Source organism: Crocuta crocuta, unplaced genomic scaffold (genome assembly GCF_008692635.1).
Source record: "Crocuta crocuta isolate KB4526 unplaced genomic scaffold, BGI_CrCroc_1.0 scaffold48, whole genome shotgun sequence".
In the NCBI taxonomy this organism is placed as follows: domain Eukaryota; kingdom Metazoa; phylum Chordata; class Mammalia; order Carnivora; family Hyaenidae; genus Crocuta; species Crocuta crocuta.
This window is the reverse complement of record NW_027533089.1, coordinates 2487499-2508336: the sequence shown is the minus strand read 5'-3', so window position 1 is coordinate 2508336 and position 20838 is coordinate 2487499. Positions and strand designations below refer to the sequence as shown.

Here is a 20838-nt window from a genome sequence, read left to right as displayed (position 1 = left end):
TTTATTTATTTATACCTTAATTTATTCTAGAAAAGAGTCACTAAAGGTGGTTGACGTCGCACAGAAAGTTGCTCAGGGAAAAACATGAACTAAGGACTTGGAGAAGGTCATGAAGAACCGACCAATGAAATTTTCTAATAGGAAGATTCAAAATTGACCATTTTGCTCGAACTCTACCTTTCTCTGAAATTCTTACTATTCTGTGAAGCTAGGATCTATTCCTGAATATACAGAGACACTGTATGGTATGAAGGTGAAGAGTGGTGGTTGTCAACTCAGGACTGCCTTGGCTCATATTCTGGCTATATCGCTCATTGTCTGTATGACCTTGGACAGGTTTCTTTGTGCCTGTAAATTGTGAACAGTTAAGTGTAGAGTAATAATCCTGTTCCACCTGTAAAGCACTTAGAAAAGCACATAGTAAGTACTCTATAAATATTAGCACTTACTATTGTAGAAGAATGGATATTCTAGCATCTTAACAAAGTACACATAATTCACCTGTAGGTGAGGTTGGGCCCAGCCCCAATTCTACATTTTTGGGAAAAGAATACTTGAAAAAATTACAGCAACCAACATTACCATTTAGTTAGCACTTAAAATGTACAAAACACTTTCAAATAGATCATATTTTTATGTTGTTTTTTAATGTTTATTTATTTATTTTGAGAGAGAAAGAGCTCAAGCAGAGAGAAACAGATAAAGGAGAGAGAATCCTAAGCAGGCTCTGTACTGACAGTGCACAGACACTGAGACAGAGTCCTGATGCGGGGCTCGATCTCACAAACTGTGAGATCATAATCTGAGCGGAAATCAAGAGTCAGACGCTTCACCAACTGGGCCACCCTCAAATACATCATCTTAATAAAGCCTCCAATTGGCTATTATCTTTATTTTCACAAATGAAGTAACTGAGGTTTAGAGAAATCTAGAAATGTGTGCATCAACTACCACTTCTGAACACTTTTGTGATAGGCACTAGGTTAAGAACCTATGAGGTGGGCATTTTAATCCCCATTTCACAAAGTAAAAAACTAAAGTTAAAGGACTTGTCCCAGGTTATAAGGTAACAAGTAACAGAGAAGATTTAAAGTCAGGTCCAAACTTTCCTCTAAGCCAAATCCTGACATCTTATCCTAAAAAATGTTGATTTGTTTGTTATCTGTCTCTACTTTCTTAGATGAATTTAAGCCCATTCTAGCTTTCCTTAATCACTGATAAGAGAGAATATTTATTATCTTGAGCTGGACACTTTGGTTCCATTCTAACAAATCAGAGTCAACAAATCAAAGCTGGTCATTAGACGCAACTTTCGTATCAATACCAATTCAAATAGCAGTCCTTAATTCCTTAAGATTTTAAAGCAATTCTCAGCTGTGAATCTGAGAGGGCATTAGACCTGAAATTCTCTAGGTTATTTTTTTGTTTAGAAGCCTTGAGCGACCAGACAATTCTAAAATCCTCTCCCTCCTCCTAGAACATGACCAACACTCCATTGGTCTTAATTTACATTCCACTTGGAGTTTGACAATGAACATGAACTACTTAACCCCTCCTCCAAAATGTACTGAGCCCTTAACAAGAGCCAGCTAAATGCATAATAAATGAACAAATCCTAAGGTTATTAAGTCCCAGGCTTATTCAATATACACAGGAGTATGTGTCTAAGCCTTACAGGGAGTCTTTTTAAAAGGTAAGACGTCTCTGGATAGGATACAGACAGAAAGGCGATTACCATTCCCTATGGAAATACTTCAAAGGGAGAAGCTTTCAGCTTGGTTTCTGAATATATAACCAACTCATTAACGCTATGCCAGTACCTCATTAGCACTCAACTCAGAAAAAAATTGACTATCTCATGAAATAAGGGATTTTGATAACTATCCCCAGGAGTGTAAAGTAACTTTCCTTTCCTATTTACTGGAGAAAGCCACCAAATTAGACTTGTAAAGTAAGACAAAGCACCCTTTCATTTTCCAAGTCACTTGGTTGTTGTATTATTTCCATTCTTGTATTCTTTAGATCCTTAATGAGCGGGGGATGTGTTTTAAAAGGTTTCAACAAGCAGACTGAAAATTACGCCCAGCTTAGTGTAATGAAAATCGGCTGTTAGCTTTCTTCCCCGGGACTGGAACCTTAAGCACCTACCAGGACTTCCTTCCCTACGGTCAGGATGGAGGTATAGGCTTCCAGATACACTCGACTGCAGCGTCTAACAACTTCCAGGCCCTTGACTGTAATGTCCTTGGCATCGCCCAGGCCCAGGCCGATCAGGTAAAGCATTTCAAAGTCCAGGGGGGAGGGAGGCTGCAGGACGAAGTGAACAAGAAAAACAAGTGTCAGCTACACCGAGGATACCTAAAATCTAGTGATGAACATGAAAATGAAAACCAAAATAGTACGAGGAGAGAAGGCAAGTCACGAGCGGGGTCTTGAGAACCTTACTCTACTCTTCTTAAATAAGGATTGGAATGAGTGTTTTTAAACAACCCTGCCCCGCTCTTTCTCGTTACACTAACCTGGGAGCACACAATTGCCCTTGAGAGAATTGCAGCTGGGTCCCCAAATTGCTAAAAGCAGCCTTTCCGAAAAGATAGCTACCTAAAGCGACGATTCGCACACAGCTAACATCCACGCCGCTGGCCTCACCTACGGTGCCGCAAAACGCCAGCGCTTTTACTGCACTTTACGACTAGCTGGAGGGGCGGGCAAGCCGGCGTCTGCGGGTGGGGTGGGAGAGATCTGCCGGCTAGACCAGAAGTGAGCCTCCGGCTGCTGGGGTGGGGAAGCGAAAGGTCAGTCGGTCGGGGCAGTCTGTCCAGAGCTCCCAGCATGGCCTCTGGGAAAGGACGAGGAGCACCCGCGATCCCCCTAGCCGGTGGCTTTACACATCCCCAACCTAGGACAGGGTAAGTGCAGGAGCTCTACGCCTGGGAGGAGCTGGATCCGAGATTGGGGTGCGCCGCCCCGCGCCTCACGCCTTTCCTCCTTAATTCACGAGAGGGGTGACGGGTGGGAGGGACTTCCCTAATTAGCTCGGGATTGCCCTAGTGCAGAGATTTCCACCCTCGCCTTTGCATTCCGCTGTAGTTTAACCAGCTGCCTCCCCGATGAGGTGTCAGTGTGCCAAACCTGGCCATCACACGGATTCTGATATTCTAGCCTGCGGTGATTCCCAGGGTTTGTCCCCGATCCCAAGACCTCATTCCGGAGTGCCCCAAGGGGCGTGACTGGGCTATGCCTCTGCCATCCTCAGTGTCGGGAAGCCCAGAATCCCCCTTACCACCCCCACCCCGTGCCTATCGAAATGACCTTTAAGAGTGCTCAGGAATTTGATACTTATTGCTTCCACAGGGGGAATTCCTATAAAGTGGTTAGTTAGATGTAGTTCCGATATCGAAATGGTTTGTTTTGACTGTAAATGCTCTTCGTAAGGTCACCAGTGACCTCATCCAAGTTAAGACAATTTCCATTGTTTATCTTAGGAGGCAGTGTTGATTATTCAGAATTTTCCTGCTGCTTCTCAGACAATGCATTGTGTCTTTTTTGCCCAATACCCATTACTTAACCCTTAATTTTATGTTTTTTTTTTCCCATAGGCTCTATCCACCCTTTGCACTTCTCATCCAATACACCCTTCATGACTGATTCTATCCAGTCTCATTACATCCATCCATTCTTCATACCATAAACAAAAATTAATTAAAATGGATCAGAGCTGTAAATACAAACTATAAAACTTCCTAGAGAGAAGATAGAAGAAAATATTTGTGATCTTATTTAGGCAAAGACTCCTCAAGTACAACACCAGAAGCACGATGTAGGAAAGAAAAATTGAGAAATTGAAGTTCAGAGAGATAAAACGTATGCTCTTCAAAAGACAATGTTGAAGCCACACACTTGGAGAAAATATTTGCAAAACATGTATCTGATAAAGGACTTGTATCAGGAATACATAAATAACTCTCAAAAGGCAAAAATAAGAAAACAACTTAATTTTTTAAGTAGGCAAAGAATTTGAAAAAGAATCTCCCAGGGAATAAGGTAAACAAATCCCCAAAAAAGATACACTAACATCAAATAAGCTTTGAATAGTTGCTAAACATCATTAGACATTAGGAAAATAAAATTAAAACCACAGTGAGAAGCTAGTATGTTCCTATTAGAATAACTGAAGTTGGAGCACCTGGGTGGCTCAGTTGGTTAAGCATCTGACTTTGACTCAGATCATGATCTCATAGTTCTTGAGTTTGAGCCTTGCATCTGGCTTGCTGCTGTCAGCTCAGAGCCCACTTGAGATCCTCTGCCCCCCTCACCTCTGGGCCCCTCCCCTGCTTAAGCTTTCTCTCTGTCAAAAATAAAAACAGTAGTAATCGTAATAAAAGAATGGATAAAATTAAAAGCAAAAACAAAACCCTGAATATTCACTCTCATAATTTTGGGTATCCCTAGTTTTTGCTGACTCAAGTTTTAACCCCCATTTAGACCTCCCCTTCAGCCTCCTATATTTAACTTTTTGCTGGAAATCACCTAGATAACCCAGTGACATATCACATTCAACACATCCAAAGCTGAACCCATTATCTTCCCTTTCAACTTGGCTTTTCCATCTGTATTATCTACTTTGGATAGAAGGTATTATCATCTACAGACTTCCACAAGTCAGACATGTGGAAGTTACCCCCCATTCAGTCTAACATATCTGCCTCTCTTGGTAAAATCCTTTCCTATTATCATAGTCTTTCTTTAAGTTCTCATGTCACTCCTTGCAGCTGGTTACCATGTCTCCTGTACATTTCATACTTCTTCCAGGGGCCAGAGAGATCTAGGTAGTATACATTCTGAAAATGTCATTCCCTTCTAAAAATTCTTTAAGGGCCAAGAAAAAGTCCAGGCCCTTTAAAATGTCCCACAGGATCGTCCCTGGAGTGACCTCTGCCTACCTTTCTCTAGCCTCCTGTCTCTCCACTCCATACCACGAACTTTTACTCTGACACTACTTTTCTGTGCCCACAACATTCTCCCTTTTTGCCTCTATGACTTTAGTCAGGCTGCCACCTCGGCATTGAATATTCTCTGCCATTCTCTCCTATCTAGATCACTGCTAGATCACTATGTAGATCACTGCTCATTCTTTAAGACTGAGTTTAGGAGTTCTTCCCAGAGATCCCTGAGCTAGGATTGGGTATCTCCTTGTAATTACAGTAATACTGTGTGCATATACTTATCAGTCAACTTCAGTGTTTTATAATTGTCCGCTTGTGCATCTTCCTTAACCAAACCACCAATTTCATAAAGTTAGGGCCTGTATCTCATATTACACAGTTATACCATTGTATCTCATATTACATAATTACACAAGACACACTTAATGCAGTGTCTGGCATGTAGTAGGTATTCATTAAATGATTATTAAATAGACCATTTATGTATACACTAGTAGCTGAGCAATTTCTTTGAGTTATTATGTATTTTTCTATCTCTATGAAATGCAGGGTATGGTATGTTTTAGATGACTACCAAAAAGTCGTTGATGGAATGTCAAACAAAAACAATGCCTCATTCATGCCACTTCAGAAAGTTATTTATGTTAAAATGTTTATGACACAGTTCACGTATACTTCATATGTACCCTGTTGAGGACTGGTCATTTTTTTTATGTGTTTTTGTTGTCAGATTTGCTTTGAGTAATTCCAGGAAGATTTACAGTGAAAGGGCAGTGTCAAAAGGAATAATTAATCAAATGGAAGGTGTAGCTTATCTCCTTTCAGGAAATCTGTATTGGAAAATGAAGTTATTCTGTGTAGGTAAGGAAATATTCTTTTTAGATATGGAAGCAATTTCAGTTTTTACAGAATTCAAAGGAACTACTTTCCCCATAGATTTCTTAAACCTTTTCACCTGCCTTCATTTCTCAATAAGAGTGTAAATTTAGGGACTTTACTGGAGATAAAGTAAAGGTGTTATGTGAATCTTCTCCCCAACTCAATAAATATAATCAGCAAAGTCTTGCTGGTCTTTTTTTGCAGAATTATTCTATGTCATTTGGACATTTCTTCTTGTACCATTTAAAACAGTTTCAAGTCTGATTGCATTTCCCCCAATAATTTATTATTAAAATTTTCAAACACTTAGAAGAGTTGAAACAGTAATAGTAAACATCCATATAGTCACCTCTTAGGTTCTATAGTTTTTAACATTGTGCTGTATTTGTTTTATCACAGGTTTATCGGTTCATCCATCCATCAACTCATCTTATTTTTTGGTGCATTTCCAAGGGAGTTGCAGGCATAAGTACACATTTTGATTGAATTTTGCATGAAAGATAACCCCCTCATCTAGGAAAACAGATTAACAAAACATACCTCAACATATAGCTGATTAAATGGTATTATATCTTCACCTAATTTAGGCAGAGCTTTGAGAATTTTACTTTAAAACAGTTTCAAACAGTTTTTAATCAGCATGGTAGCATTATTTTGATGATAATGAAAGCAATTAGTCAGAATACATATTTATAATGTCATCGCAAATTTGAATCTCAGCAAAAAAGAGGGGAATAGTTATAAAGAACTGTGATTCTAGGGAAAAAGAAAAAGAAAGGATAAAGTGAAAGCCTTTTTAGCTTTAGTTTAAAGAATAACAAAAATAGGGGCACCTGGGTGGCTCAGTTGGTTAAACATCAGACTTCAGCTCAGGTCATGATTTCTTGGTCTGTGAGTTTGAGCCCGGTGTCAGGCTCTATGCTGACAGCTCAGAGCCTGGGGGCCTGTTTTAGATTCTGTGTCTCCCTATCTCTCTGCCCCCTCCTGCCACTTGTTCTCTCTCTCTCTCTCAAAAATAAACGTTAAAAAAATTAAAAAAAAAAAAAAAAAGAATAACAAGAGTAGAAGAGACCTAAAGAGTTTTCTTCTTTATAGTCCCACTTGCAGGTAGGAAAGTACCAAATCATCCCTCAGAGTGAATATTTATGCTTTTCCTGAAAGATCCTTAAGCTGTTTTCATAACCTTTGTCAGTAACTCATTTTTATACCCACACTGTCAGAAATTCTTCCTTATATCTAATCTGTGACCTTCAGGCAGTAGTCATAAAATGTGAAAGATGTAGATAGTCATAAGAAGTTAATACTGATGGCTTTTCCATTCCATTGTCATAAACATATCATATAGTAGTTATATTTTAAAGTGATAACAGTTGGGACACTGCGTTACATTATGAACAAATTGTAATTAACTTACATCTAAAAGAAGTCATCCTTCAATTTTCCTACTTCAGTTCATTGTCTATTGAAAAGAAGACATCAGGGCTACTGGGTAAACTCCATGTGACCTTATTGTGAATAGAGAATATTATTTTACTCTGAAGCTGGCCTTTTAACCTACATGTTCCCAGAGATTGCCTCTTACTGTTAGAGGATATCTTGATTAATATTTGGAGAGCTTAGACACCCCAAATTGATTGATAGCCATTATTTTCTGTCAGTTCACAAATAAGTGATAATTAAAGATAGCGTTGCTTTAAGAGATATTATGTTTACTAAGATGAAGATAAGATTTAAAGTTACTTTAATGTGCATTGGCTTAAAAAATCACTTTATTCAGTGATTTTATTTACTCCTCTATACATTTTATATCATCTGATCATGTAAAATGCATAATACTAAAAACAAAAATCTAGAACTATTTTCTGTGAAAAATACAGGTTTTTTTTATTGTTGTAATGAACGCAAGCTTAATAGGTTGAGAGTAACCATGTGGACTGATTGTAAGAAAGTTGCCTGGAGACCTATGTTTTTGTGTAAAGTAACTTCCTAGAGATATTTACTCTTGAGCGTCTGTGTGTGTGTGTGTGTGTGTGTGTGTGTGTGTGTAGAAGTAAGCTTTTTTCTTTTTCCCCCTTTGTTTTTAACCCATTTTTGTATTTGGTGATTTCTTCCTCCAAAGTCTACTGCTAAAAAGTAGAACCAAGGATACAGTTTTGTTCTTCCTGTACTTAAACAGCTACACGGTGCCCTTTTAAGATTCATTTAGGGAGTCATATCACAATTACCTAAGATTTGTCGGGAGAAGGAAGGTGGTTTCCCCTCCACTCAAAAGCCAAAATTTTCAAAAGGGGCCTACCAGGCTCTTAGTCACATGCTCCCAGTCACTATACCACTGGCCTCCATCTCTGAGCTTACCTCCTGCTACAAAAGCTGCAAAACTATACACTTCCAATTACTTCATCTGCTTTCCTGCATACCACTGTTCACCTTCTAATGTAACTGTATGACTTACTTATTTGTTGTGTCCATTTTTATTGTCAGTGTTCTACTAGAATATAAACACCACAAAGGCAGGAAATTTTTTTCTTTGGTCCATTTGGTTTACTAATGTAAACAGTGTTTGGCATGTGCTCAGTAGATATATGTTGAGGGGGTGCCTGGATGGCTCAGTTGGTTGAGCAAGCGTTGAGCTCTTGATTTCTGTTCAGGTTATGATCTCAGGGTCATGAGATCAAACCCTAAGTTGGGTTCCATGCTGAGCATGCAATCTGCTTGGGATTCTCTCTCTCTTCCTCTTTCTCTGCTCCTCTCCTGCTCACGTTCTGTCTCTCTGTCTCTCTCTCTTAAAATTAAAAAAAAAAAAATTTAAAAACATTTTTTTTCAAAGATTTTAATGTCAGAGACTTTGGCTTAAGTCCAGGAGTTTCCACTCAGTAGTTCCCTTATTGAGTTAGTGCCCTTATATCTCAAGTTGCTTCAACTGTGAAATAGAGATAATGGTACCACCTCTCATAGGATTATTCTGAGGATAAATGAAAGAATACATATAAAGGACTTAGCATAGTGCCTGGCAAATAGTAAAGACTCAATAAACGTTGACAGGTAATAGAATTGAAAATTATTTATATTCTTAGCTGCTGAGTCTTCTCCATCCCACTTAGATTGGTTCTTGTTCTTTTTCCCCCTTCATAGTAGTTCTATGAAATAATTATATGAGTTCATGAATTATAGACCAGTCCTTTAGATAACATATTTTATTGATTCACAAAAGATCATCTTAAGCACACATTGCTATATAATGCGCTCTTTCTGAGAAAACCTGTCTTTGTTTATATCATTCTGCTACAGCGTTCACTGTAGACTTGGTTGGCACCAAATAAGTGTTACCTGGTAATTTGTTAATACTTAAAGTATAAGATGGCTATTATGCAAATAATATTTTAGTAAATGAAATCTAGTGAGCAGAAAAGATGTTCATTTGGAATCTAAATATTTTCTAGATGCCCAACAACAATAAAAAGGATAGTTGTGGTACATTCATACAGTACTATACAGTAAAGAGAATGAATGAGCTACTGTTACACAAAACAACATGGATGAATCTCACAAAGAAAGTTGAACAAAAGAATGCCATGGAGACAGGATTTACCTTACGTATGGCAAAGTCCTCAAAATTGTAAGTATACAATTGGATGAATTCTTAATTTGTATAATTGTTTAAACATAGGAAGAGTGAAACTATATATCCCTGATTCTTCCTTTTTAGCAACAGACTTTGGAGGAAGGAATCACCAGGTATAAAAATGGGTTAGAAACAAAAGAAAAAAAAGCTTACTTACACACACCTGGGCTCTTTGCACTTTGTGGCCATTGTTTTACTTAATGATCTAAACTTCAATAGTAGGTCTCCTCCTCTTCCTCCTCCTTCCCTACCTTACCTCCTTTAAAAGATTTTAATATGAAAATAAGCAATATAATAATCCCTTAAAGTCTGGGAATTAACCAGAATATAAAATTTAAAGCATATTAGTTGTGATTAAATATGTACATAATAAACTGTAGACCTTGAGTTATTCAAATTTAGCAGCATTGTCACTTATCGTACTTAGAGTGATTTTTTTCCATGATAAATCTAGAAACATTTTCAACTGAAATTAAACCCCTGTCTATATCAAATTGCAGAATTTCCAGAAGCTTAATATTCTTGGAGTGGATTTGGTTTGCATTTTCTAAATCCTAGGCAGGCATAGGATATGATTTATCCTGACCTTATTTCCTGGCATTTTTCTTGATTTTATTTGGTATTTGGTTTTTGGTTTGTTTTTCAGTAATGTTTTCCGATTCTTTGAATAGCATTGTTTCGTTTTAGCATTTTTTAACAACTTATTATCAGAGCTCTGAAAATAATAGCTTATTTAGGATCTAGGCTCATATAGAATCAATTTTAATCCTGTCTTTTCTGGTTATTTCTCCTTTTAAGGTATTCATTAAATAATATTTGATGGCGGTGCCTGGGTGGCTCAGTCGGTTAAGTGTCTAACTTTGGCTCAGGTCATGATTTCCCAGTTCATGGGTTTGAGCCCTGCATCAGGCTCTGTGCTGATAGCTCGGAGCCTGGAGCCTACTTTGGATTCTCTGTCTCCCTCTCTCTCTGCTCCTCCCCTGCTCATGCTCTCTCTCTTTCCTTCAAAAATAAATAAATATTAAACAATTTAAAAAAAATATTTGATGGAATTCTAACAGTAGTATTAAAATATTGCTTATTCCATGTATACCAATTGTAGAAACAGTAAAAAGCTGTGGGTAAGAGCTTGGGAGTCAGATACAGAACTGTGTAAAATGCAGATAATAAAAGTACTTATCTCATAGGACTGTCATGTGGATTAAGTGAGGTAATAGTCCATACAAAGTGCTTTGAACAATGTCTTGTACTTAGTAGTCATTCAGTAAGGGTTAGCTACCATTTGTAAATAAGTACTGTCTTTAGGATTTTTGTGAGGATTAAATATGATAATATGAGTAAAGTATATGTCAAAAGGCCTACCAAAAATATTCTTTGGCCCGTTGTTTACACAGTCTCTGTGTTCAGGTTAAATTGCACTTTGGGACCATCTTCCCTCCCCATAAAAAAAGTGATTTGCAAATTAGAATATTTGGTATTCAGAAAACATGGAAATCAAGGCGAATGCTCAAAGCATTCTTGTTACAAGTTATAACATGAAATAGTATTTGTAATGAAAGGAGTAAGAAAGTGGCAAGAACTTTAAAAACCTGAATTTTGAACATTTTCTTCTTGAATAAAGATGTGATGACATTTTTTAGTTTCTAATAATGCTATCCTATGGCCAATTAAACTTCATCAGTAGGTTAGGGGTGTGTAGGGCATGGCTTTGTAATACTTTGGGCCATAGAAATTACACTCTGAATCCTATTAATTTTGATACTAGCATCACTCAGCATTATTTGTTCACTTTCTGCTCACCTGTGCTTCTGTCTGCCCTCCCCAACCCCCATATTTCTCAGTAATAGAGTTCCTGGTTTGTGCCCAGTTCATCACTACATGCATCTCTGCCTTGTTATTTCAAGAAATTGAACCATACAACTGGTATGCTTAATGGAGACTTGATTTCTTGCCCTTGATTCCGTCTCACCATAAATGAGTTCTGCTTTGCAAAGCAAGCCTCCCAAAAAGCTAGGTACTTAGCTGTCTGAAACTGTCAGGGTCACTGAGTACTTTTGAACACGTTGTGCACTGCACAGCTTTAGGAAATGCCAGCCACATAGACTGCATACAACTGCTCAACTGCTCATGGTGGCCCAGTGACCAGTTGCCTATTTCTTAAACGTTTTCACCTGCTATGTTTCTGCTTGGATAGACACCCTGGATCTTATGTTACTTGACCTTTTTATTTGTTTGTTTTAAACTAATGATATGTGCCATATCATTACATGCTGAAATAGCACTTTAAAGAGTGGTCTTCACTGGGCAACGTGTGCCGAGCTTCATGCTGCATTGCTTATAGTCTTCTTTAATTATTTGATACCCTGTGTTTTATATCTTGTTTCTGTTTAATTTGTCTCAACTTTAGTGACAACCCGTTGTTCAGTTTGTTGCCTCTACCTGGAACACTCCTTTCCTCCTCTGTCCCATAGGAATCTTACCCTTTGAGTTGTGGTTTAGAAGCCCCTCATCTGTGGTATCTTCTCACCTCACCTAAGCTGCAATTTCTTTCCTTCCTCTTGACTTCCTTCAATATCTCATGCTATTTCTCTAGTTACACGGTAGATTTTAAGGGGAAAGGGCAATGTTTTATTTGTCTTTATGTTCTCTGTAACACCGGTATCAATCCTTTGCCTGTGATAGATGCCAACTGAATATTTGTAGAATGTCTTGGTGAAAGTGCTGCTTGACAAGAGCAGTCAAGGAACAACACACTTAATGGAATCCAGGAAGGAGGCTAGCAATGGGAAGTCACTTGGTAAACTACTGTAGTGAGTTATGCCGGAGGTGATAGTCAGTCTTAAATATACTCAATGGCAAGTAAGTTGAGATGTATTGATTGTATAAATCAACGTGAATGACCATGGCCACTATTAAATGGGGAAGAGGAGATCATGGATTGATTAAAACCTGCATCAATCCAAGCTGGAGACAATTCCATACCTTTAGAAGTTTTGTCAAACGTCAGAAAAATAGAAATGAATTTAGAGCTATGTTAACAGCACTCTACATTCAGTTGAATGGTAAAAACCACAAAGAAATGGGTCCTAGGAAAGTTCTCATCTAGCCTTTCTAGAGCTTTCGTCACATTGGATTATTACAAACAACAACCCCACTTTTATGGTAAGATTTCAACAGAACTAGAAGGAGTTGAGGGATTTTTCTCCACTCTTGTAACCAGCTGGACATAAGAATGAATAGGCATATTGAGAGAGCTAAGATTATTACTCATTTCTGCAGATCTTTGGGCAATACTTTTACACCCCTCCCCTAGAAAGCCTCCTGAGAGCTAGATGTACTTATTTCCTGAGGATCACATTTTTGACAGATTTCTGCACATTCATGAGGTTCATCACATGCAAAGATTTAGCTTAATTCCTTCCACAACTAGTTTGAAGCCCTATAATACCCAATTGACCATAATTGTGCCTGCTTCAATACAAAAAAATATTTATGTGCCTGTCATGCATATGGCTATGTGTTCTGTACTCTCGGGGTTAAAGAGAAGTGTAAATTCCAATCTGTACCCTCTAGAGATTATATTAAAGTGTGGAAAACAGCGTAATAGCTGTGCTCCACAGGGACAAATTAATAATACACAGTAATACATGCTATAATACAGGTACAACTAGTACGACAGGGGAATGGGACGGGGGAGATTAATTATACTGGTTACCACTCTAATAGCTTGGTCTAATGCTTCTTTTTATAGCATCTAGGTAACATGTAAAAGCTCTTTCTGGATGTTTAACTGCTTACCAGATAGCCACAGTTTATATATGTAACATTTGGGGGGGCTGTTGTTGATGGGGTATTGTCCAGCTTGTTGCAGATGGGACAGCGTTGCAGGTGGATTTCAGTCTTACAGACACAGTAACTGGAGTTTTCAGGTTACCCAGAATGCAGTGTCTTAGCAGTAGGATGAACACTAAGAATGCTTTCTCACCCCCTAATTAATTCCTCTTCATGTCTTGTTAGTTTTGTCTCCTAAATAACTCTTACGTCTTTCCAGTACTCTATATGACCACTGCTCAAACCGTAATTCTAGCTTTTGTCATGTCTCATCTACACCTTGGAGTAGCCTTCTAACTGGTCTCCCTTATCTCAAGTATTGCCCTCCCCCATCTTTTACACTGTAAGAGTGTGCTCTCAAAAAGAAATTTCATTGCAGTGTCTTTAAAATTCCTCAGTCCTTCTGCCATATCCACATATAACAGTCCAAATTCCTTAGAATGATATATAGATCTTTTAAATTTAGATTTTGCCAACTTTTCCAATCCTTCTTCCATTCTTCTGTTTATATCCTTTATTGCAGCCATGCCAAACCCACTCTCCAGAAGTCAAGTTTTCTTTCTGTCCCCATTTTGCTGCTGTTCCCACTCAGGGGAGAACCCTCCATACATCTTCCAGGTAGACTCGCTTCATTGTCAGGACTCAGTTCATGTCTTCTTGGTTCCAGGAAGTCTTTCTTACACTCTAAGACCTAAACCAGTGCCTTTTTTGTGTTCTCATTCCTGCACCTAGTAGCACGTACCGTCAATTCATTGTTTTCAGGTCCATCAGTAGAGCTTGTACTCCTGGAAGGCAGAAGCTGTGTCCCTTAATTTTTGTAACTGGGACATAGTTATAATATTTCTTTATTAAATGAATGAAGTAAATAGACACTTGGTATTCTGGATTTGATTTCCTAATTTGCAAGCAATCTTAAAGGTCTCTCACATAAAGTAATTTGTAATCTGCAGAGGCATAACTTTAAATCGGGTGCCCAGTGGGATTGGTGTGCAGGAATGAGTCCTTCACCTTATAAAAATTCTAGCCAGCTACTTAACATCATCATTTCAGAGTGGCTTTTTTTTCCTTTATGCAAACTGCCAACGTTCTCTTGTAAAATATTAGTTATAGGATGTATTCAGTCAGTTTTTGTGAGCTGTTTTTATGAAACTGTTTTTATAGAAAAATGCATAGTGATTACTAGTTTGAAATGTTGTAAATACGCCTCCGCGACATGGTCATGCTTTCTGTGTACTCAGCAGAAACTGGGCTCTCCACTTAGATATCCATTTCAATAGCTAATTCCTGGCTTCCTCAGGAAAAGGAAACATGGCATGGAAATGCTTCTTATTCTTTGGGCTTCGTATTCTGTATGGTACTCCCCTGTAGATAACGTACATGAATTGTTACCTGTTTTGTATCATTTTCAAAGTAGCGGGCTTTCGTGCTAATTAGTTGGAATTCCATTGTCCCTGAATTCCCTGTAAATAGTTTATCTTTGAGCTGTAACTTAAGTTTTCTCTTTGTAGTGCTTTCCCTACCATTGTTTCTTTTTTCCCTCTCAGAGTTCAGTATTCCTCATCTTGTTTGATGAACATGTATCCCTCTACCTTTTCTCTGAATTTCTTTGACTCTCTTCTCCCACATTCCCAGAGACCTTGCTGTATCTATTATGCTCTTCCACAATTTCCATTTCTCCCTCCCTGCTGGCTTTTTCCCTTTAGCAAATTAGAATGTACCCGTATTAAAAATAATCAGAACAGTGGTACCTGGGTGGCTCAGTCAATTAAGCATTTGACTCTTGGTTTCAACTCAGGTCATGATCTCATGGTTCATGAGTTTGAGCTCTACAGGCTCTACTCTGATAGCCTGGGGCCTGCTTGGGATTCTCTCTCTCTCTCTCTCTCTCTCTCTCTCTCTCTCTCTCTCTCTCTCCCTCTCTCTCTCTCTCTGCCCCTCCCCTGCTCTCTCTCTTTCTTTCTCTCTCTCTCTCTCAATAAATAAATAAATAAATAATAGTAATCAGAACAGCTTTCCTCTGTTACCCCCATCTAGCTATTTCCCAATACTTTTCCTTCCTTTCACACACAAGCATATTGAAAATATCGTCAGAGATCATCTCAGATTCCTCATCTCTCTCTCTCTCTTTTTTTTTTTTTTTTTTTGAGAGAGAGGGCACAAGTGAACAAGGGGCAGAGAGAGAGAGAATCCTATGAGGGGTACAGAGAAAGAGAGAAATGGAGCTCACCCAAAGCAGGACTCATGTTCATAAGCCCCGAAGTAGGGCTTATGCTCACCCAAAACAGGGCACAAGCTTACCCAGTACAGGGCTCGAGCCCATCGAAAGCAGGACTTGAACTCAACAAACTGTGAGATCATGACCAAGCTGAAATCAGATACCTAACTGACTGAGCTGCCCAGGTGCCCACCCCTCTATTTCCTTAATCCACTGTCAGTAGAACTATCTTTGCCATGGTCTCTAAAGACCTGCATGTTATTTTTTTTAATTTTTAAAATTTATTTCTGAGAGGGAGAGGGAAAGGGGGAGAGAGAGAGAGAGAGAGAGAGAGAGAGACAGACAGACAGACAGTGTGAGCAGGGGAAGGTCAGAGAAAGAGGGAGATACAGAATCTGAAACAGGCTCCAGACTCTGAGCTAGCTGAGAGCATAGAGCCCGACTCAGGGCTTGAACCCACAAACTGTGAGATCATGACCTGAGCTGAAGTCGGACGCTTAACCAACTGAGCCACCCAGGCGCCCCAAGACCCGAGTGTTACTAAATGAAGGAATAATCTGCTACTGGATGCAGACACTATTTTCTCTTAAATTCCTGTATGTTCTAAGTCCATCTACTCCTCAAATTATTGGTATTCTCAGGATTTGTTTCTTGGTCTTACTCTTTCTTTACTCTAAACTCCTACCAAATAATCTTATTTGCTCCTATGGCTCCAAAATCACTTTAAAGTTATGACTTTCATGTCTGTATTTTCACTTGGAATTTCTCTCCTGAGCTACCATCTGTTCAGCTGTGTGTCCTCTATACTGAATTGCTCCACAGAATCTCAACATGTGCAAAACCGAATTCTACTCTTCCCACTGTAGATGCTTTTCTTCCTGAATTCCCTTTAGTGAAGAGAAGCACCGTCCAAACCAAACCCTGATGTCTCCCCAGTGCTTATCGCCTCAGATTCAACTGAATCCAATACAGTTTTACCTTCTTATGTCTCTTGGTTCTGATTTCTTTTTTTCTATCTTACTTCCAGGGCCTTACTGTTTTCCTTTGGAACTACTTCATCACTTCCTAAGACTGATCCCAATCTCATCTGATATATAATCTATTCATAACACTTCTCCTAAAATTTTTTTTCTGAAATACATCTCTTATGAATTTATTCCCCTGCTTGAAATTCTTCAGTGCTTCCCTACCACGTTCAAGATAAAATCCCAGTGTCTTAGCATAGTGTATGTAGACACCTTGTGTTCTGGCCTCATATTTCTCTCTAACCACAACTCTTACCTCCTAGATGCAGTTTAACTTTGTGTCAGGTCCCAGGGAGCACTCCACTGCTGGCAGGAGCACTTCCTCCTGACTATTCCCTGCTCAGTTCTCATACATCAGTCTTGATGTCACTCCTTCCAAGCCTCCTGCTTCTCTTCATCTACTCAATTGGCATTACCTTATTATTTCTGTTTATTTTATAGCACTGATTAATTGTACTATAATGGTTTGCCTGAGTGTTCCCTAGACTGTAAGCCACTGGCAGCAGAAAATATGTGTTTTGTCTTTGTATCCTGCTAACGAGAATGTACCTATGGAATATACTTAATAAATAAAAGCATATTGTATAAAAATATGTCTCGTTCCTGATTACTTCAGAAATAATCACTACTATCTACCATGACAGTGCTTTTTTAAAAAATTATATAACATAAAATAGGTTTACTCTTTAAAAATGGTCACTCCTATATGAACCAAAGATCTTAAAGATCGGGAAAGTAGCTCAGCATTACATATGGCAGTAAATACTGTAAAACCTTTGCACTGCAATGCTGACACTAACTACCTAGAGTTAGGCCATACTTCATAGGTTAAGGGTGCAGTGCTCCACAAGACTGCTCTTGTTTCAGATACCAGCTGCAAGCTTGAGAATTCCCAGGGCTACCCTCACTTTTTACCAGCTGGTTACAAATTTCATAGGTTCCCATGATTCCCTCAGGTTTGATGATTCACTAGAACAACTCACAGAACTCAGGAAGCACTATGCTTAGATTATAGTTATAGCAATACATATATGTATATGTATGTCTGAGAACTAGCCATAAGAAGAGACACTTAGAGTGATGTCTGGGAGGTCCCCAAATATGAGGTTTCCATGTCCTCTCCGTTTGTAGTCAGAACATCCTCCCCAGGCCCCCATTGATATAAGACAGTGCATAAAGTATTGGTAACCAGGGGAGCTCATCTGAGCTTCAGTGTCCAGAATTGTTTTTGGGTTTCATTACATAAGTATGATTGACTGGGTCACTGGCTGGGAGCTTTAGTTAAGTCTATGTCTCCACCTCTTCTCCTGGTGCTTGGGCTGATACTATGTGGCTCAAAGTCCCAACCTTCTAGTCATATGATTGGTCATTCTGGCTTGTCCAGTCACCATCCTGATTCATCCCACTGATGTAAACTTTCTTGGAGCCCACCATGAATAACAAAGACACTCCTATCACTGGGGAAATTCCAAGGATTTAGAGCCTACCACCCAAGACCCAGGGGCAGACCAGTCGCATCCTTAATCCATCAGCCTTAGGCCATCTAAAATAAAAAAACAAGCTTGGTCACCAAAACTGAAGCATGTACAAAACCTGAATTATGCTGATAGTCCAGAATTTGTTATAATCATATTGAGAAAGGGCCGTGGTCCGAAGGAAATGAAAATAGGATATTGAAGAGATATTTGTACTTTTATGTCCATTGCAGCGTTATTTCTGATAGCTAAGATACGGAAACAACCCAGGTGTCTGTCAATGGATGAATAGATAAAGGAGTGTGTGTGTGTGTGTGTGCGTGCTGACATACACAGTGTAATATTAGCCATGAGAAAGAAGGAAATCCTACTATTTGCAGCAACATGGATAGAACTTGAGGACATTATACTAAGTGAAATAAGCTGGACAGAAAGACTAATACAGCATGGTATCATTTATATGTTCAATAGGAAAAAAAAAGCCAACTCATAGAAACAGTATGGCGGTGCTCTTGGGGGGAGGTGGAGTGGCTAATGGAAAATATGTAAAAGGTTGCAAAGTTTCAGGTGTAAGATAAAATCTAAGGATCTAATATATAACATGGTGACTATCGTTGATAATATTGTATAGATGAAATTTGCTAAAAGGGTAAAACTTTATTGCTCTCACACAAAAAAAGGTGGGACAAGGAATTTGGAATTCATATACAGATTGTCTGAATGACACTTAAAAACTGAATTGACAGCTTAAATTTTCATTTGGCAAAGTCTGCTAGAGGCTGTCTATGCCAAAAAAAAAAAATTATCAGAATCAGGATATACTTCTGAATTAGATTACACCAACTTCATTTAGAAAATATGTTTCAGAGGCTACTGGGTAGCTCAGTTGGTAAAGCATCCGACTTCGGCTCAGGTCATGATCTTACGGTTCGTGGGTTCGAGCCCCATGTCGGGCTCTGTGCTGACAGCTAGCTCAGAGCCTGGAGTCTGTTTCAGATTCTGTGTCTCCCTCTCTCTCTGACCGTTCCCTGCTCATTCTCTCTCTCTCTCTCTCAGAAATAAATTAAAAAACATTTAAAAATTAGAAAATATGTTTCAGAAATTGCACTAATGTGGACAGTTCAGAGCATATAAGCAGAATGGAACTTGAATGATCCTCATAAAGCTGATGGCCTATGAAATCTTGTTGGGTCCTACATCATTTAAGTTAGATTGTATAGACAAAGTAATCTATATTCCTGAGAAATACTGTTTTTTCCATTTGGTATTTCTTACTGATTTAACTTAAATTTTAAAATTCTGTTTACCATTTAATAGATCCAGGATTTGTTTATAAACAGTAATTAAATCTTGGTTAAAGTTTCTGCCTACATTTACAGGTACCTTAAAAGGGCAAACAATATTAAATTTATTATACCAATATTGACACTCTTATTAAGATATGTTAGATTTGAGTGAAGTATAACTCCTAAGAAGAAGTCTAACAGTCTTCCTGGACTTTAGGCTCCAAAACTTAAAAAAATTGTAAGGTAAGGAAAGAGGGTAAAATGATTCAGTGTTTTTAGGTAGTGTGAATGAAAACGATTTGTGACTATAGGATTTGTTTGTGCAGAATGGCAAAATCCTCTAACCCTCCTACTGAAAACTGCTATAGATGATGGGTAAAATGTTTAACTGAGCTGGCAAGAAATTTTGAAAATTCAGAGGCCAAAAACAATATGAATACAGAAATCCAGAGAGATGAAGTAGCACTCAAGCTGCCTTTTGCTTCAGGGATTTGTGCAAAAGCACTTGGCCCCTCAGCTCCATTTCCACAACTCAGGGTGCCGAGGGCAGGAGACAAACTACACTCTACCAAAGATGGCCAGTCTACTAAGAGACCTGTTGTGAAGAGATCTAGCCTCAAAAGGTTACACCTTCTATCTGAGGGTGAACTGGATGTAAACCTGTCCTACAAAGGGGGACAGCAAGGAATATTAACAAAAATTAAACATTCTATTGGCTGGAAGTCAGTAAACTACATACTCAAATCTGCCAGCTGCCTGTTTTGTACAGCCTGTGAGCTGGGAATGGTTAAAACCATTTTTAAATGGTTGAAAAAAAAAATCAAGAGAACAATATTGCACACCATGAAAATTCTATATGGATTTCAAATTTTAGTGTCCATAGGTGAAGTTTTATTGGTACAAAGCCATGCTTATCCATTTACATGTTATCTGTGGTTGTTTTAGAACAGCTGAGTTGAGTATTTGCAACAGGGATTGTACATGGACTGCAAAATATAAAGTATTTACTATATGGTCCTTTACAGAAAAAGTTTAGGATTCATAATGGTTAGAAATTATTTGAACTTTCTTTAAGTGTAGCTCATATCTCTAACCTAGGTGATACTGCACAGTCTTTTGTTAAATAATAGACTTAAAGTAATTGATAGGACAGTAATTTAAAGGCAAAGAAATAGAGCTTAAATTCCTTCAGTGACAATCTATGTGACCACTCCGAATTTATGTTTGTGTTTAAATCTTAAAACCATGAAACAATGCAAACTATAAGATAGAATATTTTACTGACCTTTAACAGCTTTAAAATTGAAATATATTATTTTTTTAATGTTTTAAAGTTATTTATTTATTTATTTATTTATTTATTGAGAGAGACAGAGAAACGGAGAGAACAAATGGAGAAGGGGCAGAGAGAGAGAGAAAGAGAAAACCCCAAGCAGGCTCTACACTGTCAGCACAGAGCCTGATGTGGGGCTCAGACTCATGAACCATGAGATCATGACCTGAGCTGAAACCTAGAGTCAGATGCTTAACCTACTGAGCCACTCCAGCACCCCAAAGTA

At 38.4% G+C, this 20838-nt stretch overlaps 1 protein-coding gene and 1 long non-coding RNA gene across 5 annotated transcripts in view; one reads left to right on the top strand and one right to left on the bottom strand.

Moving 5' to 3' along the window:
* DPH5 (diphthamide biosynthesis 5) overlaps positions 1–2657 on the bottom strand; it is a 38288-nt gene extending 35631 nt beyond the window's left edge. For 3 of the 4 annotated variants that reach the window (XR_013330721.1, XM_077746145.1, XM_077746143.1), the window contains exons 1-2: positions 2520–2649; positions 2149–2307 (exon numbers count right to left, since the gene is read on the bottom strand). Coding sequence is in view for 3 of the 4 variants with exons in the window: in XM_077746145.1 (XP_077602271.1) it covers positions 2149–2283 (135 nt within the window). In the remaining variant the exon portion in view is untranslated. Of the gene's footprint in view, positions 1–2148; positions 2308–2519 lie in introns of all 4 variants that reach the window. The other variant, XM_077746144.1, reaches the window with a different exon arrangement.
* A 103-nt stretch (positions 2658–2760) lies between these two features.
* The window catches only part of LOC144216728 (uncharacterized), a 139098-nt gene continuing 121020 nt past the window's right edge, over positions 2761–20838 (top strand). Inside the window, exons 1-2 of the long non-coding RNA XR_013330727.1 lie at positions 2761–2909; positions 9266–9441. This is a non-coding gene — a long non-coding RNA (uncharacterized LOC144216728). The remainder of the gene's footprint in view (positions 2910–9265; positions 9442–20838) is intronic.